The 18,047-nt window shown below is 47.9% G+C and overlaps 1 protein-coding gene across 2 annotated transcripts in view; it reads right to left on the bottom strand.

Moving 5' to 3' along the window:
• The window catches only part of TJP2 (tight junction protein 2), a 79,699-nt gene extending 67,137 nt beyond the window's left edge, over positions 1–12,562 (bottom strand). Inside the window, exon 1 of one of the 2 annotated variants that reach the window (XM_004600119.2) lies at positions 12,364–12,562. In XM_004600119.2, the coding sequence (XP_004600176.2) occupies positions 12,364–12,423 (60 nt within the window). In that variant the 5' untranslated portion in view covers positions 12,424–12,562. The remainder of the gene's footprint in view (positions 1–12,363) is intronic. The other variant, XM_055146378.1, reaches the window with a different exon arrangement.
• Between the last annotated feature and the right edge of the window lie 5,485 nt (positions 12,563–18,047).

Genomic DNA, 18,047 nt, shown 5'->3' with positions numbered 1-18,047 from the left:
CAGAGAGGTAAATAGTACAGTGGGGAGGGTACTTTCCTTGCATGTGGCTGATGCTGGTTTGATTCCTAGCACCCAGTACGGTCCCTGAGCACTGCCAGGAGTGATCCATGAGAGCCGAGCCAGGAGTAAGCCCTGAGCCCTGAGTGTGGCCCCCAACCCCCACCACTCACTACCAAAATAAATAAATAAAAGATTATAAAGTTAAAGATTGGGGAAAGAGAGCACCTTCTTTTTTATTTTGAGATTGTTTAATTAAATCGCTGTGATGTAGACCATTACAAAGCTGTTCATGATTAGGTTTCAGTCACACAGTGTTCTAACCCGTCCCTCCACTAGTGTACATTTCCCAACACCAGTGTCCCCAGTTTCCCTCCCATCACCCCCCACCCACGCCAGCCTGACTATGGCAGACACTTTTCTTCTCTTTCTCTCTGTCTCCCTCTCTCTGTCTCTGTCCCTGTCTGTCTCTGTCTCTCTTTCTCTCCCCCGCCACTTCTGGACACTGTACTTTGCAATACAGAACTGAAAGGTCAGCAGGTATATCCCTTTACCTACTTTTCAAACTCAGTTCTTGTCCAGCGTGATCATTCCCAGCTATTATTGTCATATTGGTCTTCTCTATCTAACTTATCTTCTGTCCCACACACACCTGTGGTTGATTCCAACTGCTGACCGGTCAGGAGAGCATCTTCTTTGACCCTTTGGTACATTTTTTATACATAACTTAGACCTATGTATTTGTTTCACTCTATTAAAAACCAATAAATCAGGTTGACCTCAAAAAAGAAAACACTCCCCCCCCCCCTGTTTCATGGAGTCGCACATCAAAGCAGCAGTTCCTAGAATGAAGATCCCTTTCAGCCTGGACATTAACTCACGGGCGTGTAGGAATGTTCCTCAAGCTCACTCCGATGGAAAAGTACCCAGGATGGCAGAACAGGAGGTGGAAGAGTGAGACCCCTGGGGAAGTAGGGACAGGTACGTGCACGGGGAGCAGCAAGTGCGGTGTTCTTGCTTAAGGGCCACACCTGGCTGTGCTCAGGGGTGCGTACTAGCTCTGAACTTAGGAATCATTCTTTTTTTCTTTTTGGGTTGCACCCAGCGATGCACAGGGGTTACTCCTAACTCTGCACTCAGAAATGACTCCTGGCAGTGCTCGGGGGACCATATGGGATGCTGGGGATCAAACCCGGGTTGGCCACGTGCAAGGCAAACGCCCTGCCTGCTGTGCTATTGCTCCAGCCCCAAGAGTCATTCCTGGCTGTGTTCAGGGGACCATATGGGATGTCGGGGATCGAACCTAGGTCAGCCGCATGCCAGGAAAGTGCCCTCCCCTCTATACTATGGCTCAGGTCAGGACACTCTGCTCCCTTCTTTCAGATAACAAAAGCTCCCAGGTTCCCCTGCTTCCTGAAGGGGGCAGACAGAGGAAGACAGCAAATGCCATCTAATTTCCTTCCCCTCTACCAAAAGCTGCAAGTGACACTGGCCATCCCGGCACTCCAGGTCCCTGGCATTTCAGAGGCCACAGACCCGAGTAGAGGAAGTGGGTCTTGCGGATGTCTGAGAGCTCTGAGCTCCGGGCCAGCTTCCCAACTTCCTGTGGGTAGATGCACACAAGTAGGGGGACCAACGAAGGGCTTTCCTCTCCTGCCAGGGAGTCCGCATCAGCCACCTAATCCTTCCCATTAAAGCTTTCTCCCTGAAATATGTTTAGTTTGTTTCAGGCAGAAAATGCTTCATGGAAGGACGAAGAGAGAGTATTGGGACAGAGTACTTGCTTTACACAGGGCTGATCCTGAGCCCTGCTAGGAGTGATCCCTGAACTCCGAGCCAGGAGTCAGCCCTGCACACCACCGGGTGTGGCCCCTACCCCAAAATAAGGAAAAGCAGGAAAGGGACAAGTTTTACCTCCGTTCTCTTGTAAATTGAGTCTCCCTCCCTTGCTTCTTCCAGCCTTCTGAGAAAAGACACCTGCAAAGCATACGTTTGTGCATGGACACAAACTAAAAGTTCTCACAGACTTCTTGGTGCCCTGGGGACCTCATTCAGTGGTGCTCAGAGGTTATCCCAGCTTTGTGCTTGGGGATCAAACCTGGGTCCGCCCACACAAGGCAAGTGCCCTGCCACTGTACCATCTCTCCGGCCTCTCTCCTAAACCTCTGATTCAAACTGACACTTGGGTTCTGCTGGAAAGAGGGGCTACAGATCTTCACAATGAACTCAGAGCCTCTTCATTTCAATGTGTCACCACCACTTGTCTGTTTTTTCTGGACTCTTAGCAATAACACCAGAAGGAAAAGATCAAGTGTTCCCAGTTCCATATCTGGAAAACTTCAACGGGTGTCTGGGATGCCACAAATCTCGCTCAACCTCTTAAAACTCACCCAGACATGAAACAGAGGAGCCTGATGCAGGCAAAGTGCTCTCCTGACTGGAGGGAGGCTAACAAACTCAGATGTGCTTGAAGTGATGCTGAAACTCAGGGGGTCTGTGGGGCCTGGGAACTTGCTGGGCCAATGCCTTGCAGTGGTTACTCAGCAGCTCCTCAGCAGCCCCTTTGTGAAGAACCAAGCAGGAAGGGCCACCTTGCCTTCCAGACCCTACGATCCAGCACTCCACTCTCCAGGAGAGAAGCCCACGGGAATGAGGCTGCAAGATCCCACTCTGCAGCTTCGGCTGCAAAAGGCAAAGTAGAAGAGGAATAGTTCTCAAGCAGCTCTAGAAGCTGGCCGTGGCTGCTGGCTTGGCCCAGAGAGCCGGGCAGGGAACCCAGCGCTGGTGCATTATTTAGACTGCAACTGAATAATACATCTGTCCACCGCTTCATGAGTTAAACAACCATCAGTAACTTTAGGGCTCTGTTTGCCTTGCAGAGAACCCACTAGATCTCTTTTGAAAAGAGAGAAAGGGAGAGAAAGAGAAAGGAAGCACTCAAGTTGTTACGGAACCTCTAGCACACGACAAGATGCCAAGAGCCAGTAGAAATTGCTCAGAACGCTATCGAGGCATACCCACATTGGAACCCTCACATTTTAAATACTATCAGAGACTTCAGGGGTAGGTATTATTCATTTCCCTACAAAGACACAGAGAACAAGGACTGCATGGCTTAGCGAAAGCGCCTCATTCAGTAATGGCACAGCAAGAGGTCCATGTGGAAAGCCACAGTGCCCTTCCCTTACCCAAACACAATCATCCACTCTGCAAATATCAGTACCAGGAATCCACAGTTCTGAATTCTCAATGAGTCTTCCGCTCTTATGGGTTCACACAAGAAGTCTGGCCCCCACCTAGGAGTTGGGTGAGGGAAACACTAGTGGACGTGTGTGTGATGCCCGGCCAGCTCCCGGGGCTGGGAGCATGACTCAGGCCGGGAGGGGCGGTGACTGCCAGGAAGTGACTGGCATGGAGCAGACGTGATAAGGGCTCTAATAAATGCTGGCATGTGCACAGTGCCCAATCACAGGCAAGAGGGCTGATTCAGCCATAGTGAAGAAGGGTAAGGGAGGAACCAGGTTTCTAAAAATGAGCTCACCAGGAAGTTCCTTCTGAACGATTCATTTGTTATCTTTTTAAAAAGACAGCTACAGTTTGTTTTGCTCATGAATTCCCCCAATCCCCGCAAATAATTTCATTCTGCTTGGCCAGTTATATACAGTAAGTTTTCCAAGTGTTGAGAATGGGCAACTTGAATATCCACCATGAAAGGTAGACACCAGCCACCGAACCCACCCCTCTGCCCCCCGCCCCAGGTCTCTTTGTGATAGAAGCCAATGGAAATAAAAGCAGAACCCCCACAACCTCAAGCAGGCAGCACGTGGGCAGCCTGAGCACATGCTTTGTATGTGGGAGGCCCAGAGTCAGACCCCTACCTCCCTATAAAGCCCCCAGAGCACTGCCAGGGGCAGCTCCCAAGCTGAGTGGGGAGTAACTGTCCAACACCACCAAGAGGAAAGAAACAAAATCAAGAACTGTAGTAACCTAGACTTAGGCCATTTCCTTTAACACTTGCTAATAAATGGCCCTCAAAGGATGGAAACAAATAGCTACACTTGAGGCACATTTCCTCCTTCTCAGAACAAAGGCGCTGGAAGCTCTGGGACCGTTTATTCTCTACTCAGGCCCGCTCCGGTACTCTGAGAAAGCACTGTTTCCTCGGTTCACCTTCAACTCAAACAAACAGTCTAGAGCAAAGCATTCCATAAGCACACAGCTCTGCTTGCACACACTGGTAAAGCTTTACCTGGATTTTATTATTAAATACAAAGAACTGTTTCCTCCCAGAAAGAATAACTATCCCAGTAAACCTCTCTCATAATGGATTCTCCTCCCAACACCTCAGACTAAGCACTAACCAAAATGTCACTAACGAGAAATGGGGAGCTCTATATTTAAGCTTCAAGAGGGTATCAATCAGATGAGGCACACTATAATTTAAGGATTTGAAAGATGCCATCCCCCCCCTTAACTTGGTGCATTTATCTTACATAGCTGATCAAAGCTTGCAAAAGAAACAACAATCACCATGTGAGTTAATTTTTAAGCCCACATTTACACATACATATAGGTAAAATTTCAAGATGTGATGGAAGATCTTTGCTGTGACTGATGGTACAATTCGAAATGTTGAGGTCAGTCCAACTTCCTAAAACAAATATAGTTTTGCTTTTTCAAGAGTATGATCTCAAACTACAGCACTGTCATTCTGGTATTTCCCCAACACACACACACACACTCTCTCTCTCTCACACACTCACACACACAGAGAGCAATTGGGGAAGAGAAACACAAGTAAAAACTATAATCCACAAATATTCTAACCAGACCAAATACTGGTCTGAAAGTTCAAATTAACATTCCTATAAAAACTAAAAATATGTCTTACTACAATCTGTATAGTATACAGCAGTGGGTGATTTAAGAAAAGATACATTGTTCTTTTAAGGTGAAAACCCTGATTTAACTTTAACTATCTGGCACAGGCAGTAAACAAATATCTGTACTGACTTAAAAAGACTAAAGTACAAGTTACTAACCACAGGCTTAGAATTCCTCATGAACACTGGGAGCTCATAACACATGGCAATTTTGGTGACTGAAACAAAGTGTTCTCAATTTGAATTTTTATTTGCCTACCTTGAGCTTCAAGATGGCATCTTTCTAGACAAAGACAGGTGTACAATTTATTCTACCTCAAGACTTTCAATTTCAAGGCCAGAGCTTTTGCCTTGCACACAATAGACCCAGGTTCAATCCCTGGCATCCCATATGGTCTCCAGAGCCTGGCCAGGAGTGATCTCTAAGTGCAGAGCTAGGAAGAAGCCCTGAGCATTTGCTGGGTATAACCCCCAAAAACAGCAAACAAACAAATAAAAATTTAAACACAAAAGACTTCCAATTCCAGGGCCAGAGAGATACTACAGCAGTTAAGGTGCTTGCCTTGTATGCATCCAACCCCAGTTCGACCAATGGTGCCATATGTGGTCCCATAAGCACCGCGCGCACCCATGCACACACGCGTGCACACACATACACATGCACACACAAGCGTGTGCACACACACACACTCAGGAAGGAAGTAATCCCTGAGCACAGCTGGGTGTGGCTTCCTCCCTCACCCCACCAAAAGACTTTCATTTCCTAGGACAGTCCTAATTAATACCTGTTTTAGACCAACAAATGCTACATTTGAAAAAATCTCAGGTTGGCAAGAACTATTTATAGAACTTTTTGTTGTTTATGGTGTGGTGGGAGCTCAGGTCTTACCTAGCAGTGCCCTGGGGGCTATAAGGTGCCAGGGTAGTCTGCACAGTGAGGTAGTCTGAATGCAAGACAAATGACTTAACCCCCACACTATCTCTCCGGCTCCTGGCTATTTTATAAAAAGTGAAATTCAAGGGCTAGAAAGATAGTATGGGGGTTAAGGCACTTGCCCTGCAAACTGCTCACTCCAAATCTGAGTTTCTGACATGGCATATGGTTCCCCCAAGCACTACCAGCCCCTGAACACCTCCAGGTACAGCCTAGACGCCCAACACCACCACTGTCCCCTCCCCAAAAAGTAAAAGTGCATTGACCTGCCTTTGGGCTCTGTCCCTCCCTCAGCTCTTGTTATCATAAGGTGAGACACACCAGCAATGGTATCTCCCAAAGATATGCCAAAAGTTCTTTCCTTTCACTCTGTCCTGCCTGGGATGCCACACCAACAAGGCCTTCAAACTGCAGAATGGGGGCTAGAGGTATAGTGCAGCGGGTAGGGCGTTTGCCTCGCACGCGGTTGACCCAGGTTCGAATCCCAGCATCCCATATGGTCCCCTGAGCACCGCCAGGGGTGATTCCTGAGTGCAGAGCCAGAAGTAACCCCTGTGCATTGCCTGGTGTGACCACCCCCCAAAAAAAAAGCAAAACTGCAGAATGGTTCATAGGAAGAAGAGAAAAGAATGAGAAACTGGCAGGCCACGGTGAGCTTCCTAAATATACTACCTCCAATCATAGTTAGGAACATTACATCAGGATGGAGAGACAGTACAGCGGGTAGAGGACTTGCTTTGCATGTGGCTGACCCAGATTGGATCCCTGGGACCATATATACTCCCCTGAGCCTTCCCAGGAGTGATCCCTGTGCACAGAGCCAGAAAAAAGCCCTGACTACTACAGGATGTGGCCCCAAAACCAAAAATAAATTAACACACTGAATTCCTTTTCTCTTCAATCTTATCTTTCATTCATTCTGAGCAATCTATCCAAGAAGTACATGAGTTTGACAACTGGCTTTGCTGTTTTTTAATTCCAGACATATATTCATATTCAGTCATTAAAATATAGAATTATGTCGCTCCTAAGCCACCTGTCCCTTCTAAGCCTGCAAACACACTCTGGAAAATGCTTTTTGGTAGGAATCAGCAAAAGAGCAGAGAACATGCTTCATGGATGCACTAGTACTCTTAGTAGCCACCTATGGCGATTATTTTCAACCTGCGGGCTGTACATAGGTCCCATGAAACGGTCCTCAAACCCGCAGTTAATAACCCCTGTAGCGGACCAGCAGTTTCCAACCAATATTTAATTTAATGTTTTGTTTTGGGGCCACACCTGGCCATGCTCAGTGGCTTACTCCTGGTGGTTCTCAGGGACCTTATGGGGTATCAAGATTAAACCCAAGGGGCAAGGCAAGCACCACATCCCCATTCTATCTCTCTTGCCCAGTTTCCAACCTTCATATGCCTATGGCTGAGACTGGTCCAGCAAACTGGTGGCTGAAAACCACTGGTCTCCAGTCTCCTGAGCTCAGAGATCAAAGGCTGATGAAACGTTGAGTGTAATGCCATTCATTAGATGATGGCCCTGTTAGTCTTTTTAGGACCAGAATGAAACTGCAATGCCACAGAGGGCCCCTGCTGGCTCACTAGAGCTGCAGTAGGCAAGTGCTAAGGTCTACACACTATTTCCTAACCAAGCACTATCCAGCTCAAAACTCAGCCTCTCAGACAATATGCAGACAGCAGGCTGACTGGCCCTACAGCTTTCTTAGGTACATTCAAACCTAGGCCTCTCTTTGCCAGCACTAGAGGTTCTGACTTGAATGCCTAAATATATGTTGTTGTTGTTGTTGTTGTTGCTGTTGTTCTTTGCATGGCAATTAATTTGAAGGTTAGGGGAAGGGAAAAAAATTGTTATGGCAAAGACACCCCAGACTCTCCTAAATCTGCAAGTTCAAGGAGTTTTTACTCAGAAGGATCACCACAGAAATTCCTAGAAGGGTAGAATAGACTCCAAATAAATTTAGGAAAGTTTTCTTTTTGAAATTCGAAGAACGTTCATGTAAATACTTTTTTTTGGGGGGGGGGGCACACCCAACTCAGGGATACTCCTTGCTCTGCACTCAGGAATCAGTCCTGGAGGGGCTCAGGGTGAGATGCCTTGGATCAAAACTTAGGTGGGCTGCACGCAAGGCAAGCACTCTGCTATCTCTCCCACCCCTAAACACTGAAGTCCTTAACTCAGTAAATTGAGGTTAAACCTGACCTCTGAGTGGGTTTCTGACCCTGACTCATGGACCAAGATACTAACTCTGTAAAATACCCAAGATAATCATTCTGTGTGTGTGTACACACACACACACACACACACACACACACACAGAGTCACAACACATCATACCTGCAATTACACCCTCATATGTTTTCCCATCTTAAATCACCTTTGTGCTGGAAATGTATCTCTCAATACTAAGTCTGGCTGGATCAAGTCAGAGGTTGGGTCCCTAATGATTGTTCCCGTCTAATCAATGAGGGAGTCTGTTTACAAACTGAATAAATTAATCTGTAGCCACAACTCCTTAATGGGATTTGTTTTGGGGATTAGGCAAGGAATTCCCCAATGGCAGATATCCTGAGAGGAAGTATGTTGAAAGAGACTGAAAGTTTCAGCAGTGATTACTAACCCTTCCGAGCCATTCACCCCACCCCCGCCACTCCCACACTCGGGCACTCCTCCAGGCGCACGTGACTGTTTATAAACTACCAGCGACTCAAGGCGACTTACTAGTACACTGCAATGACCAAAGCGGCCCTGCCTAGCCCTGCCTCTCTTCGAGGATGTATCTGTCATTTATAAACATTTCTTAAGGACAACAAGCCGGGCTAAACCCAGAAGTAACTGCCAGGTTTCATCCTCTTCCTCACATTCCCAGACACTTATCTCCCAGCAGATAAAGGCTTGGCTGGGCCGACCTTTTGTGAAGGGACAAAGAACTAGATCAAAAGCTAAACAAATGGAGAGAGAAGTCCTTGCAAATAGGATCCCCTGGGGAGGGATGCAAAAATGCACTGGTCTAAAGTCTAAAAGTCTCAAAAAAACGGTAAAGTTTCCCTGGGTTAGGTTGGTGGGAGACAGAGTATTTGCTGGGAAACTGATTTTGGGATTGCTAATTCTCTTCTTTGAAGGAAAAATCAGGTCACTCTCGCCTTAGGAATTCCTCTAACTTTTTTGTCCCTCAAAGTTCTCTGACTTGGGTCCTAATAAGCTGACGAGGAGCTTCAATACTGGTTCCCACTTACTCCAGGTTCTTCGGAAGGCCACTAGCTACAGCAAAGAACACTAAAGAGAAGTGTCCTCAGCTGCTGCCCCCAACCCAGCCAATCACCTAACACACTGGGTATCCTCTGACCTCAATAGTTTCCATCTGAAGAAGGGGAGGGACTGAGGGAGCCCTACCTTATTATGAATCATCAATAAAAGTACTCAATAAAAGCACACCACCCCCAACTCTCTGAGTGGCATCCATGGCCATCCAAGAGCATGAATAACTCTTTCTCCTTCCCACAGTTCCTGCCACGACACCTTTGGAGGGTACTTGCAACCTCACTTCTAGATTCCATTGCATTTACCCACTTAGAAAACATCAGTTTACCATTCCAACAACTCTTCCCTCAACATGGTCCATAGAGGAGACTACAGCAATCGAACAGTGGGTGGGGCACTTGCTTTGCTGACCTGAGTTCAACCTCCAGAACCACATATGATCCCAAGAATCCCACCAGAAATGATCCCTGAGCACAGAGCTAGGAGTAAACCCTGAACATCACGGGGTGAGGCCCAAAAAAGCAAACAAGCAAAAACCATGGGCCACAGGGTTTTGGAAATTTTGGAAACTGCAACTTCCAGTGAAATGACATCTACCAAAGCCAGGTTCTCAAATGTTTCTCTCCCTTTTGGGACAGGATGTTATTCAAAGGACCTGCAGTACCAGCTCCCACTTAATAGTTCACCGCATGCCAGACATCTGCCATCATCTCACTCAGTCTTCACTCAACTGAGTTGCTGGGCATGCCATTCGCCTCATTTTCTATGCTGCCTTACATGGTGAGCTCCCTGTGCCTCCCCTTCCGGCACAGATAAGAATCCCCAGAAGGGAATATCTCTGGGGCAATCCCACCCTAAACACCTGTGTCTTATATACCTCTGCCTCTACCCCAAGAATCTCCAGTGAGTTTGCAAATCCAAGACAGGCTCAAAGTACCCAGTTCACAACACCCAGAGCAGGTATAGTCCGTTGCCAGTTTTCTGACACTGAAACGGCAGCAGCTGCATTTCAGGCCATGGGGGAGGTAATCTTCCTTCATCAACCATCTCAGACAGCAGCTCTGAAAAATCTCAAGAAACAGGCTGTAGATAGAGACAGTCCAGAGAGGCAGGGTGCTGGCCATCCATGTGGTAAGCCTTCATTCGAGTCCCAGCACCTGCCTATGGTCCCCCAAGCTCACCAGGAGTAAACTCTTGGAATAAGTCCTAAACACAGCCGGGTGTGGCCCCAAGACAAAGCAAAGATCTCAAGAAACTGCTTAAAAGCTGCTTTTCGGGGCAAAGGAGATGTTGCAAAGGGCTGGAGCGCATGCTCTGCATTCAGAATACCTGAGCTTGAAGTTTCTGTCCACACCACCAGGAATAGCCCCCAAGCATGAATAAGTGTGCCCCCTAAAATAATCCACAAAATGATTTCCTTAATAAAAGTAAAAGCTCCTCGATTTTCTTCTTCCAGGAGAGGGAAAGCTCTATCTTGTCTACATTGTTAACTGGAGAGTAACAGATTAATTATCTGCAAAATTCCTCAAGAAGCCGGGGCTGGAGCGATAGTACAGCGGGTAGGGCTTTTACCTTGCATACAGCCGACCTGGGTTCAATCCCTGGCATTCCATATGGTCCCCCAAGCACTGCCAGGAGTAATTCCTGAGCCAGGAGTAACCCCTGAGCATTACTGGGTGTGACCCAAAATGTGGGAAAAAAAAGTTTATGTGATGGAAGTATTTTTTTTTAACTCTTCCGTTTTTTCACCCAACAAATACAAGACGAATGGACAAGCACTACCAGAAACACCTCAGATTAATCACATGGTTGATTTTGAATTAAATTTTAGTCACTGCTTTGTCCAGAAAACTTTTACTTTGCCAAGTTTTTCGCAACCGCCACATTCAGTTACGCAGTTTAAGAAGCTAGGTGGTGGTGTTCGTTCTAACCCAGTTGTATGGTCCACAATAAAATGCAGCAGATCCTGAAAATGTAATGAATGTTTCCACTTCGTTCTCTTTACAAGATACTACAACGGTACTTCACAGCAAATACAATTTCTCAAACTTAACTCTTGGCTTAAAAGCTCTTTTCCATGCCAGAGACTGTACAGGAGTTAAGGTCCTTGCCTTGCATAGGGCTGGCCACTAGTGGGTCCCCAACACCCGAGTCCCCAGAGCACCACAAAGTATGGCATCCCCACTCCCCAAAATACAAAAATCTCCTTCCTTAATCTGCAGGGTAGCTCTCATCACCCACTGTCATACTCCAAAGTGTTCCCCATAAACAAACAAACAAAAAAAAACTTGTTCTCAAACTTGTTCTCCCAAAGTGAAGTCCCTATGCCCAGCAAGACCACCTAAGAGCTTAGGAGAGATTCTCTCCCGGGCTAGGGCTCCCGTGGCGGGGAGTGTGACTCAGAGCGCAGTTTCTATGACGGGGTGACTCTGTCCTGAGAACTCGGGGAAACCACAGCCATTACTCAGGCCAGACAGCTGCCAGCGAAGCTGCTCTGCCTAAGAAGTGAGGCGAAAATAGAGGTGTGGGAGGAGGTATTCCATTACTAAGCCCTGGAGTATTCCTCCCCAACATCGTCCACACTTGAAGAATGTTAAAAACCCTTAAGTCAAACCCCAGATTATTTATAACTTCAACTACTGTGTGAAAGTGGAAAGTCAACACAAGGAGACCTAAAAGAAGAATCTGGCAACAGGTAAAGATACAAACCCGAGCAGAAAGCATTCATCACTCCCCTTTCCTTGTAGCTTCTTCCAAAAAAGAAATAAATAAACGCGCTCTCTGATCCCCAGTGAAATTCACTTCTTTTACGGATACTGCAGAAGCAACTGATTCAAGGGAGCAATGAGGATTCTGCCCCACCCCACCCCCACTCCCAGAACTGTCAGCCCGTCTCCTGAGCACATGCCTGTAACTTTGCAAGGAGCAGAGAGAGAGAGAGAGCGCGCGCGCGGCTGGTGGGAAAGGGAAGGGAGACACAAAGGCGCGAGCGAGCGGCAAACCCGGCATGGGAGTGCGTCTCCCGTAGCAGGCGAAGAGCCCGCGGAGTTTATTGAGACAGTTTCCCCGGCTGGCAACTTAGTTTCAAATCAAGGTGATTGCGGAGCTTGGCGGAAAGGACCCCCGCGCTCGGGAGGAGGCCACGAGACACCTCCTACATCGGGCGAAATCTGCCCTCCAACTCTTAGCCCAGCTCAGAGGACCGGCAGCTCCCCTCGGGGCGCTGCAGCGCAGCCCCCTGTGCGCCCCCCGAACCCCACTCCCGAGCGCACTTACGCGGAGCCAGCCTGACAGTTCCCGCCGCGGGGCGAAGCCGCGGTCTCCACGCACCGGCATCTCGGCCGCGGGCCCCGCGCTCCTGCGATCGGTCCGTCTCGGACCTGCGGCCGCCGGCGTCGGGGTGCAGGTCCCGGAGACCCACCCCTTTGTCCCTCCTCCCGCGGCGGCGTCGACCCGCCCCCAGCCCCGGCAGCGCAGCACAGCGCCTCGGAGCCAGCGGCGCGGCCCGGGAAACTCGCACTCGGGCCGCTACCACCCCCGCGCGTCCCCGGGTGTGGCCGGCGCTCTCGTCGCCGCGGGGATACGGGGATGCGGGGGGTTCCTTCCTCGGGACCGCCTGCACCAGGCAGGACTCCGAAACTCGGGGCGGAAGGGACCGGTGGCGTCCCCGGGAGCCCGACACCCCAGCGCCTCGCCGCCCGCCGCCCGCACGCCACCCCCGCGCGGTCGGCCGGATGGTTCGCTCCGCCGCGCGCTCCGGGCTGGCAGGTCAGGCTTGGGGAAAGAGTGGCGAGGTGGGAAGCGTTTGGGTTGGGGGGAGAGGACCTGGGTCCGAGGGTGGTCCCCCGCGGTGGCGCGAGCATCTGCTTGGGAGAGGTTCGCCGAGCGTGCCACAGAGCGGCGCTCACCTTTCTCTTGTCCCGGGAAGAGCCGGGGACGCCCCTCAACTTTCCTATCCCGTTTGGGAGGCCTGTCCGGCCAGCCAGCGCGTACAGGGCGCACTGTCCCCCACCCCGTTTCTCGGCTTTACGATGAATTCCCTGCATCCCGAGGGTTTGAGACATAGATGATCATAATAAGTGATGATATTGGGAAGTCAGATGCTCCAGATTGTCTTTTTGCATATTTCCAACTGCTCCAATAAAGAGCCTATAGCTCCTTTACTACCTACATTATTGGGGGGAGTCACCCCAGCAATGCTGGGTGGGGGGACGACAGGTGAGAGGGTTGTTCCTGGCTCTGTCTCAGGAATCAGCCCAGGCGATGCTTGGGAGATCAGAAATTGAACCCGGGTCGACAGCCTACAAGGCAAAAGCCCTATCCGCTGTACTATCACTCCGACCCCTGTAGGTCCTAACCTCCAGCGCAATGAATCGGCCTTGGGAGCCCTCTCTGCACAAAGGATTGTTCAGGAAAAACGTCATTTTCCTCAGTGGGGCCGCGTGGTAAGTCGAGAGACTGGAGAAACAAGACGTGGACACTGATTGCCAACAATTGGGGGAGCCATGTTGTGTTGTAAGAGCGAAGACTGTGGCCCGCCCTCTCTTCTCTCCAACTGACAATCCCAGGGGCCTGGGCGCAAGGACCAGGTAAAAGGTGAAAGGCCTGCTCTGGCCCGCTGATGGGACGCAGATGAGGAAAGTTGCTTCACTTCCTGCCAAAGCAAAGCAACTTGGGCAGTTAACATGAAAATTCCCGTCTGCAGTCAGTGGGGAAGACCCTGGCCTTGTGCACAGCTAACTGGGATTCCATCCTGTGTGTTATCCCCCAAGCACCGCCAGGAGTGATCCCTGAGCACAAAGCCAGTGGGAAGGACCAGGCACAACTGGGTGTGGCCTTTAAAAAAAAAAAAGTATTTCTCACTTCCCTTCATGTTTGCAGACTGCGGTGTTTGGTTGTACTTCTGAGGAAAGGTGTTACTCTTCAAATCTAAGCACTGGTTTTTCAAAAATGCCTCGTGAATGAGGTGGTGCTGACTCAGAATGACAGTATCTGTGAACTGGATCGTACCTTAGTGCTATGAGCTTAAAGCACAAGCCACAGAAAAAGAAGACAGGTACCTAGGATGTAGCCTGGTTGTCTTTTTCTCTTTTCAGTTGTGCTGTCTTTCCATTACCACTGTCACTTGTGAGTATTTAATGTCAAGGGCTGTCACTGATAAATTAAAAGCCTCGTTATATCTGCAGAAAGATACTGTTAGTGTCTGATTGTATATGATACAAATCTTTGACATTTCTTTCAGCCAAAATATCTGACTTTTTTGGGGGGAGGGGTCACACCTGGTGATGCTCAGGGGTTACTCCTGGCTCTGCACGCAGGAATTACTCCTGGTGGTGGTTGGGGGACCATATGGGATGCCAGATCTCAAACACTGGTTGGCCGCGTGCTAGGCAACAATGCCCTCCCTACTATACTATCACTCTGGCCAGATATCTGACATTTTTTAACCAAACTTTCAATTATATACTGTGATTTTTATTTGTTGTACTACATTAGAATTTCAAGGGTACTTTGGGGCTCAAAAGCTAGGACTTCTAAGTCTGTATGTACATTTCACATAATAAAGCTGTTAATGATGACCAAAATATTATATACTAACTTGATCTTTTCCACATCTGTATATGTATTTTGTGGTATTGAAACTATAGAGTTCGGTGTCAAACATAAATTTAATGTGTATTTTTAAACATTTATGGCAATTAAAATATTTGAAGACAAGGGTGTCACAAAAAATACATAATTTTTTTTTTTTTTTTTTTTTGCTTTTTGGGTCACACTTGGCAATGTGCAGGAGTCATTCCTGGCTCATGCACTCAGAAATTATCCCTGGCGGTGCTCAAGGGACCATATGGGATGCTGGGATTCAAACCCTGGTCGGCCGCGTGCAAGGCAAACGCCCTACCCGCTGTGCTATCACTCCAGTCCGGTGATCCAATAAAACTTGTTTAATTAAAAACAAAAAAACAAGGACAGTGGTCCAGGAAAAAGTGGGTTAAGATGGGCATTTAGAAATGCTCACTGTGAGATAATGGACCAAACATGATGACCTCTCAGTGTCTGTGTTGCAAGCGATAATGCCCAAAAGTAGAGAGAGAGTATGGAGAATATTGTCTGCCTTAGAGGCAGCGGGAGGGTGGGAAAGAGGGGAATACCAGGGATATTGGTGGTGGGGAATGTGCACTGGTGGAAGGATGGGTGTTTGATCAATGTGAGATTGTAACCCAAACATGAAAGCTTGTAACTATCACACGGTGATTCAATAAAATTTTAAAGATTAAAAAATAAAAAAGCTCACTGTGGACTTCTGGGCTTGACAGCAGGGGTTAGGTGAAGGACTGCCAGTAAAAACAGTAAGGCAGGGGGAGGATTTGCATTTCTTTTGTGGGAATGCAGGTGAGGATAGGTGAAGTTCAGCAACATTAGACAAAAGGGAGCCAGCTCAAGTGAAATTACAGGGAAGTGGCATCCACAGGCTGGGCGCTGGGCGCCTGCCTGATGAGATAAGAGGTGAGGAAGAGGGAAGTGAGTCTAAAGTGAGTCTCTGGCTTCCTTAACTAAAGATGATGACAGTGTCTTGACCAGAATGGAGAACCCATGAGAGGGAGCAGATTTGGGGAGGGGCTTTTGGAGGGATGATGAATTCAGTTAAGGATTAAGTCTGTTCCAAGGGCTATGGGTTCTCCTGGTGGAGGTGATGGAGTGTCTAATGTGCGGGGTCTAGATGCATATTTAGTAGAGAGATTTAGGGTGGAGAAAGAGACCAGCGTTTATTACAGGATCAAGAGATGAAGTCACAGGGCGCGAGCAATTGTACAGCAGGTAGGGCATTTGTCTTGCATGCACCCTACCAAGATTCAATCTCCACCATCATATTTGTCCCCTGAGTACCACTAGGAGTCAGGAATGATTCCTGAGTGAAGAGCCAGGACAAACCCCTGAGTGTCACCAGGTGCAACCCAGAAACCAAAAATAAAGAGCTAGTCATGTAGATTGAGGATTAAGGCTAGAATCCATCCCTGAGTCAGAGACATGTAAGGTGCTTGCCTTGCACGAAGCCAACCTTCACACTACACAGGGTCCCCTGAGGGCCACAAGCAGTAGACCCTGAGCTCAGACAGAAATAAACGCTAAGCTCAGGGAGATATGGCCCCAAAGCCCAAAACAAACAATAACAAAAGTGATGAGTATTGGATCACTGCCATGGTACAAGCAGAGCACTTCCTTTGCATGCCACTGAGAGGAGTTCAATCCTTGAGCCCCTCCAGGAGTGAACCTTGAGCACAGAGCCAGGAGTAAAACCTAAGCACTGCCAGGTGTGTGCCCCCCCCTAACCCCCCGCAAAAAAAAAAAGAAAAATCTTTTGGGACTGGAGCTATGGTATAGTGGGTGGAGCGTTTGCCTTGGGAGTGAGTCCTGAGTACAGAGCCAGGAATAAACCCCGAGCATCGCTGGGTGTGGCCCCAAACCAAACCAAAAAAAAAATCTATCCCTGGGAATGCCAATATTTAGCAGACAAGCTCAGTTCCCAGAACTGAGACAAAAGAAGAATTAACAAAGGGAAGGGAAATCTCTCAGGAGCAGAATACAGAGAGTCCAGGGAATGAGAGAAGAATGAAGGGAGGCAAGAGTAGCTACATAATGTGAACCTTTCCAGGTCAATTAAGGTAAGAATAGGAGGTGTTCACTGAGTAAAGACAGGCTGCTTTAATGGGAAGATTAGCTGCTAATGAAGGTGGCTAAGGGGAGAGGAGATTTAACCACAACCCTTCACTAAACACCTACTGAGAATAAAGCAAGTTGGATACCATCAGTGACCAGTGGGGAAGACTATGAAATCCCAGCAAAAAAAAAAAAAAACTGGCAAGGCGAACCATCATTCAAGAATATAAGGAAGTTTATAAAAAAGAGAATAACGCTACCATAAACAGAACAGAAATCTTAGGTATGGCAATAAAGAACTTAATTTTTTTGGTTATTTTAAAATTTTTTTAATCTTTTTTATAATTTATTGAGTTTTTAATTAGTGAGTCACAGTGAAGGTACAGTTACAGATTCACACATTTTCGTGCTTGTGTGATGCATGCAATGTTCGAGAGCCCATCCCTCCACCAGTGTCCATTCTCCACCACTTATGAACCCAGTATCCCTCCCACCCCCCTATCCCATCCCCCACCCCACTCCGCCTCTGTGGCAGAGCATTCCAATTTGTTCTCTCTCTCTCCTTTTGGGTGTCATGGTTTGCAATAGGGGTATTGAATGGCTATCATGTACAGTCTGTAGTCTACTTTCAGCGTGTATCTCCCTCCCCGCTCGGGATTTCCAATCACATTTTACTTAGTGAAGAACTTAATTTTAATGTATAAGAGAATTAAAAAATATATGGAGGGGCCAGAGCGATAGCATAGCGGGTAGGACGTTTGCCTTGCACACGGCCGACCCAGGTTCAATCCCCGGCATCCCATATGGTCCCTCAAGCACCGCCAGGAGTAATTCCTAAGTGCAAAAGCCAGGAATAACCCCTGAGCATCGCTGGGTGTGACCCAAAAAGCAAAATATATATATACATATATATATTATATGTAATATATATACATATATATGGAAACATAAAACATGATTTATGAAAGGCAAGGATTATGTATATTTTACTTTTTTTTTTTTTTTTGCTTTTGGGGTCACACTGGCAATGCACAGGGGTTACTCCTGGCTCTACACTCAGGAATTACTCCTGACAGTGCTCAGGGGACCATATGGGATGCTGGGATTCGAAACCAGGTCAGCCACGTGCAAGGCAAATGCCCTACCCACTGTGCTATTGCTTCAGCCCCAATATATTTTACTTTTTAAATCATACGAGCTGTTGCTAATGGCACAATGGACAGTTTGTCAAGACTTTTCAGTTTGTATAAGGTCGCTGCAACAAATTGGTCAGACTGGAGCTGGAGCGATAGCACGGCAGG

The sequence above is a fragment of the Sorex araneus genome, chromosome 1, assembly GCF_027595985.1.
Source record: "Sorex araneus isolate mSorAra2 chromosome 1, mSorAra2.pri, whole genome shotgun sequence".
Classification (NCBI taxonomy): domain Eukaryota; kingdom Metazoa; phylum Chordata; class Mammalia; order Eulipotyphla; family Soricidae; genus Sorex; species Sorex araneus.
Note: the sequence above shows the minus strand (reverse complement) of the source record. Positions and strands in the feature narration are given on the sequence as shown.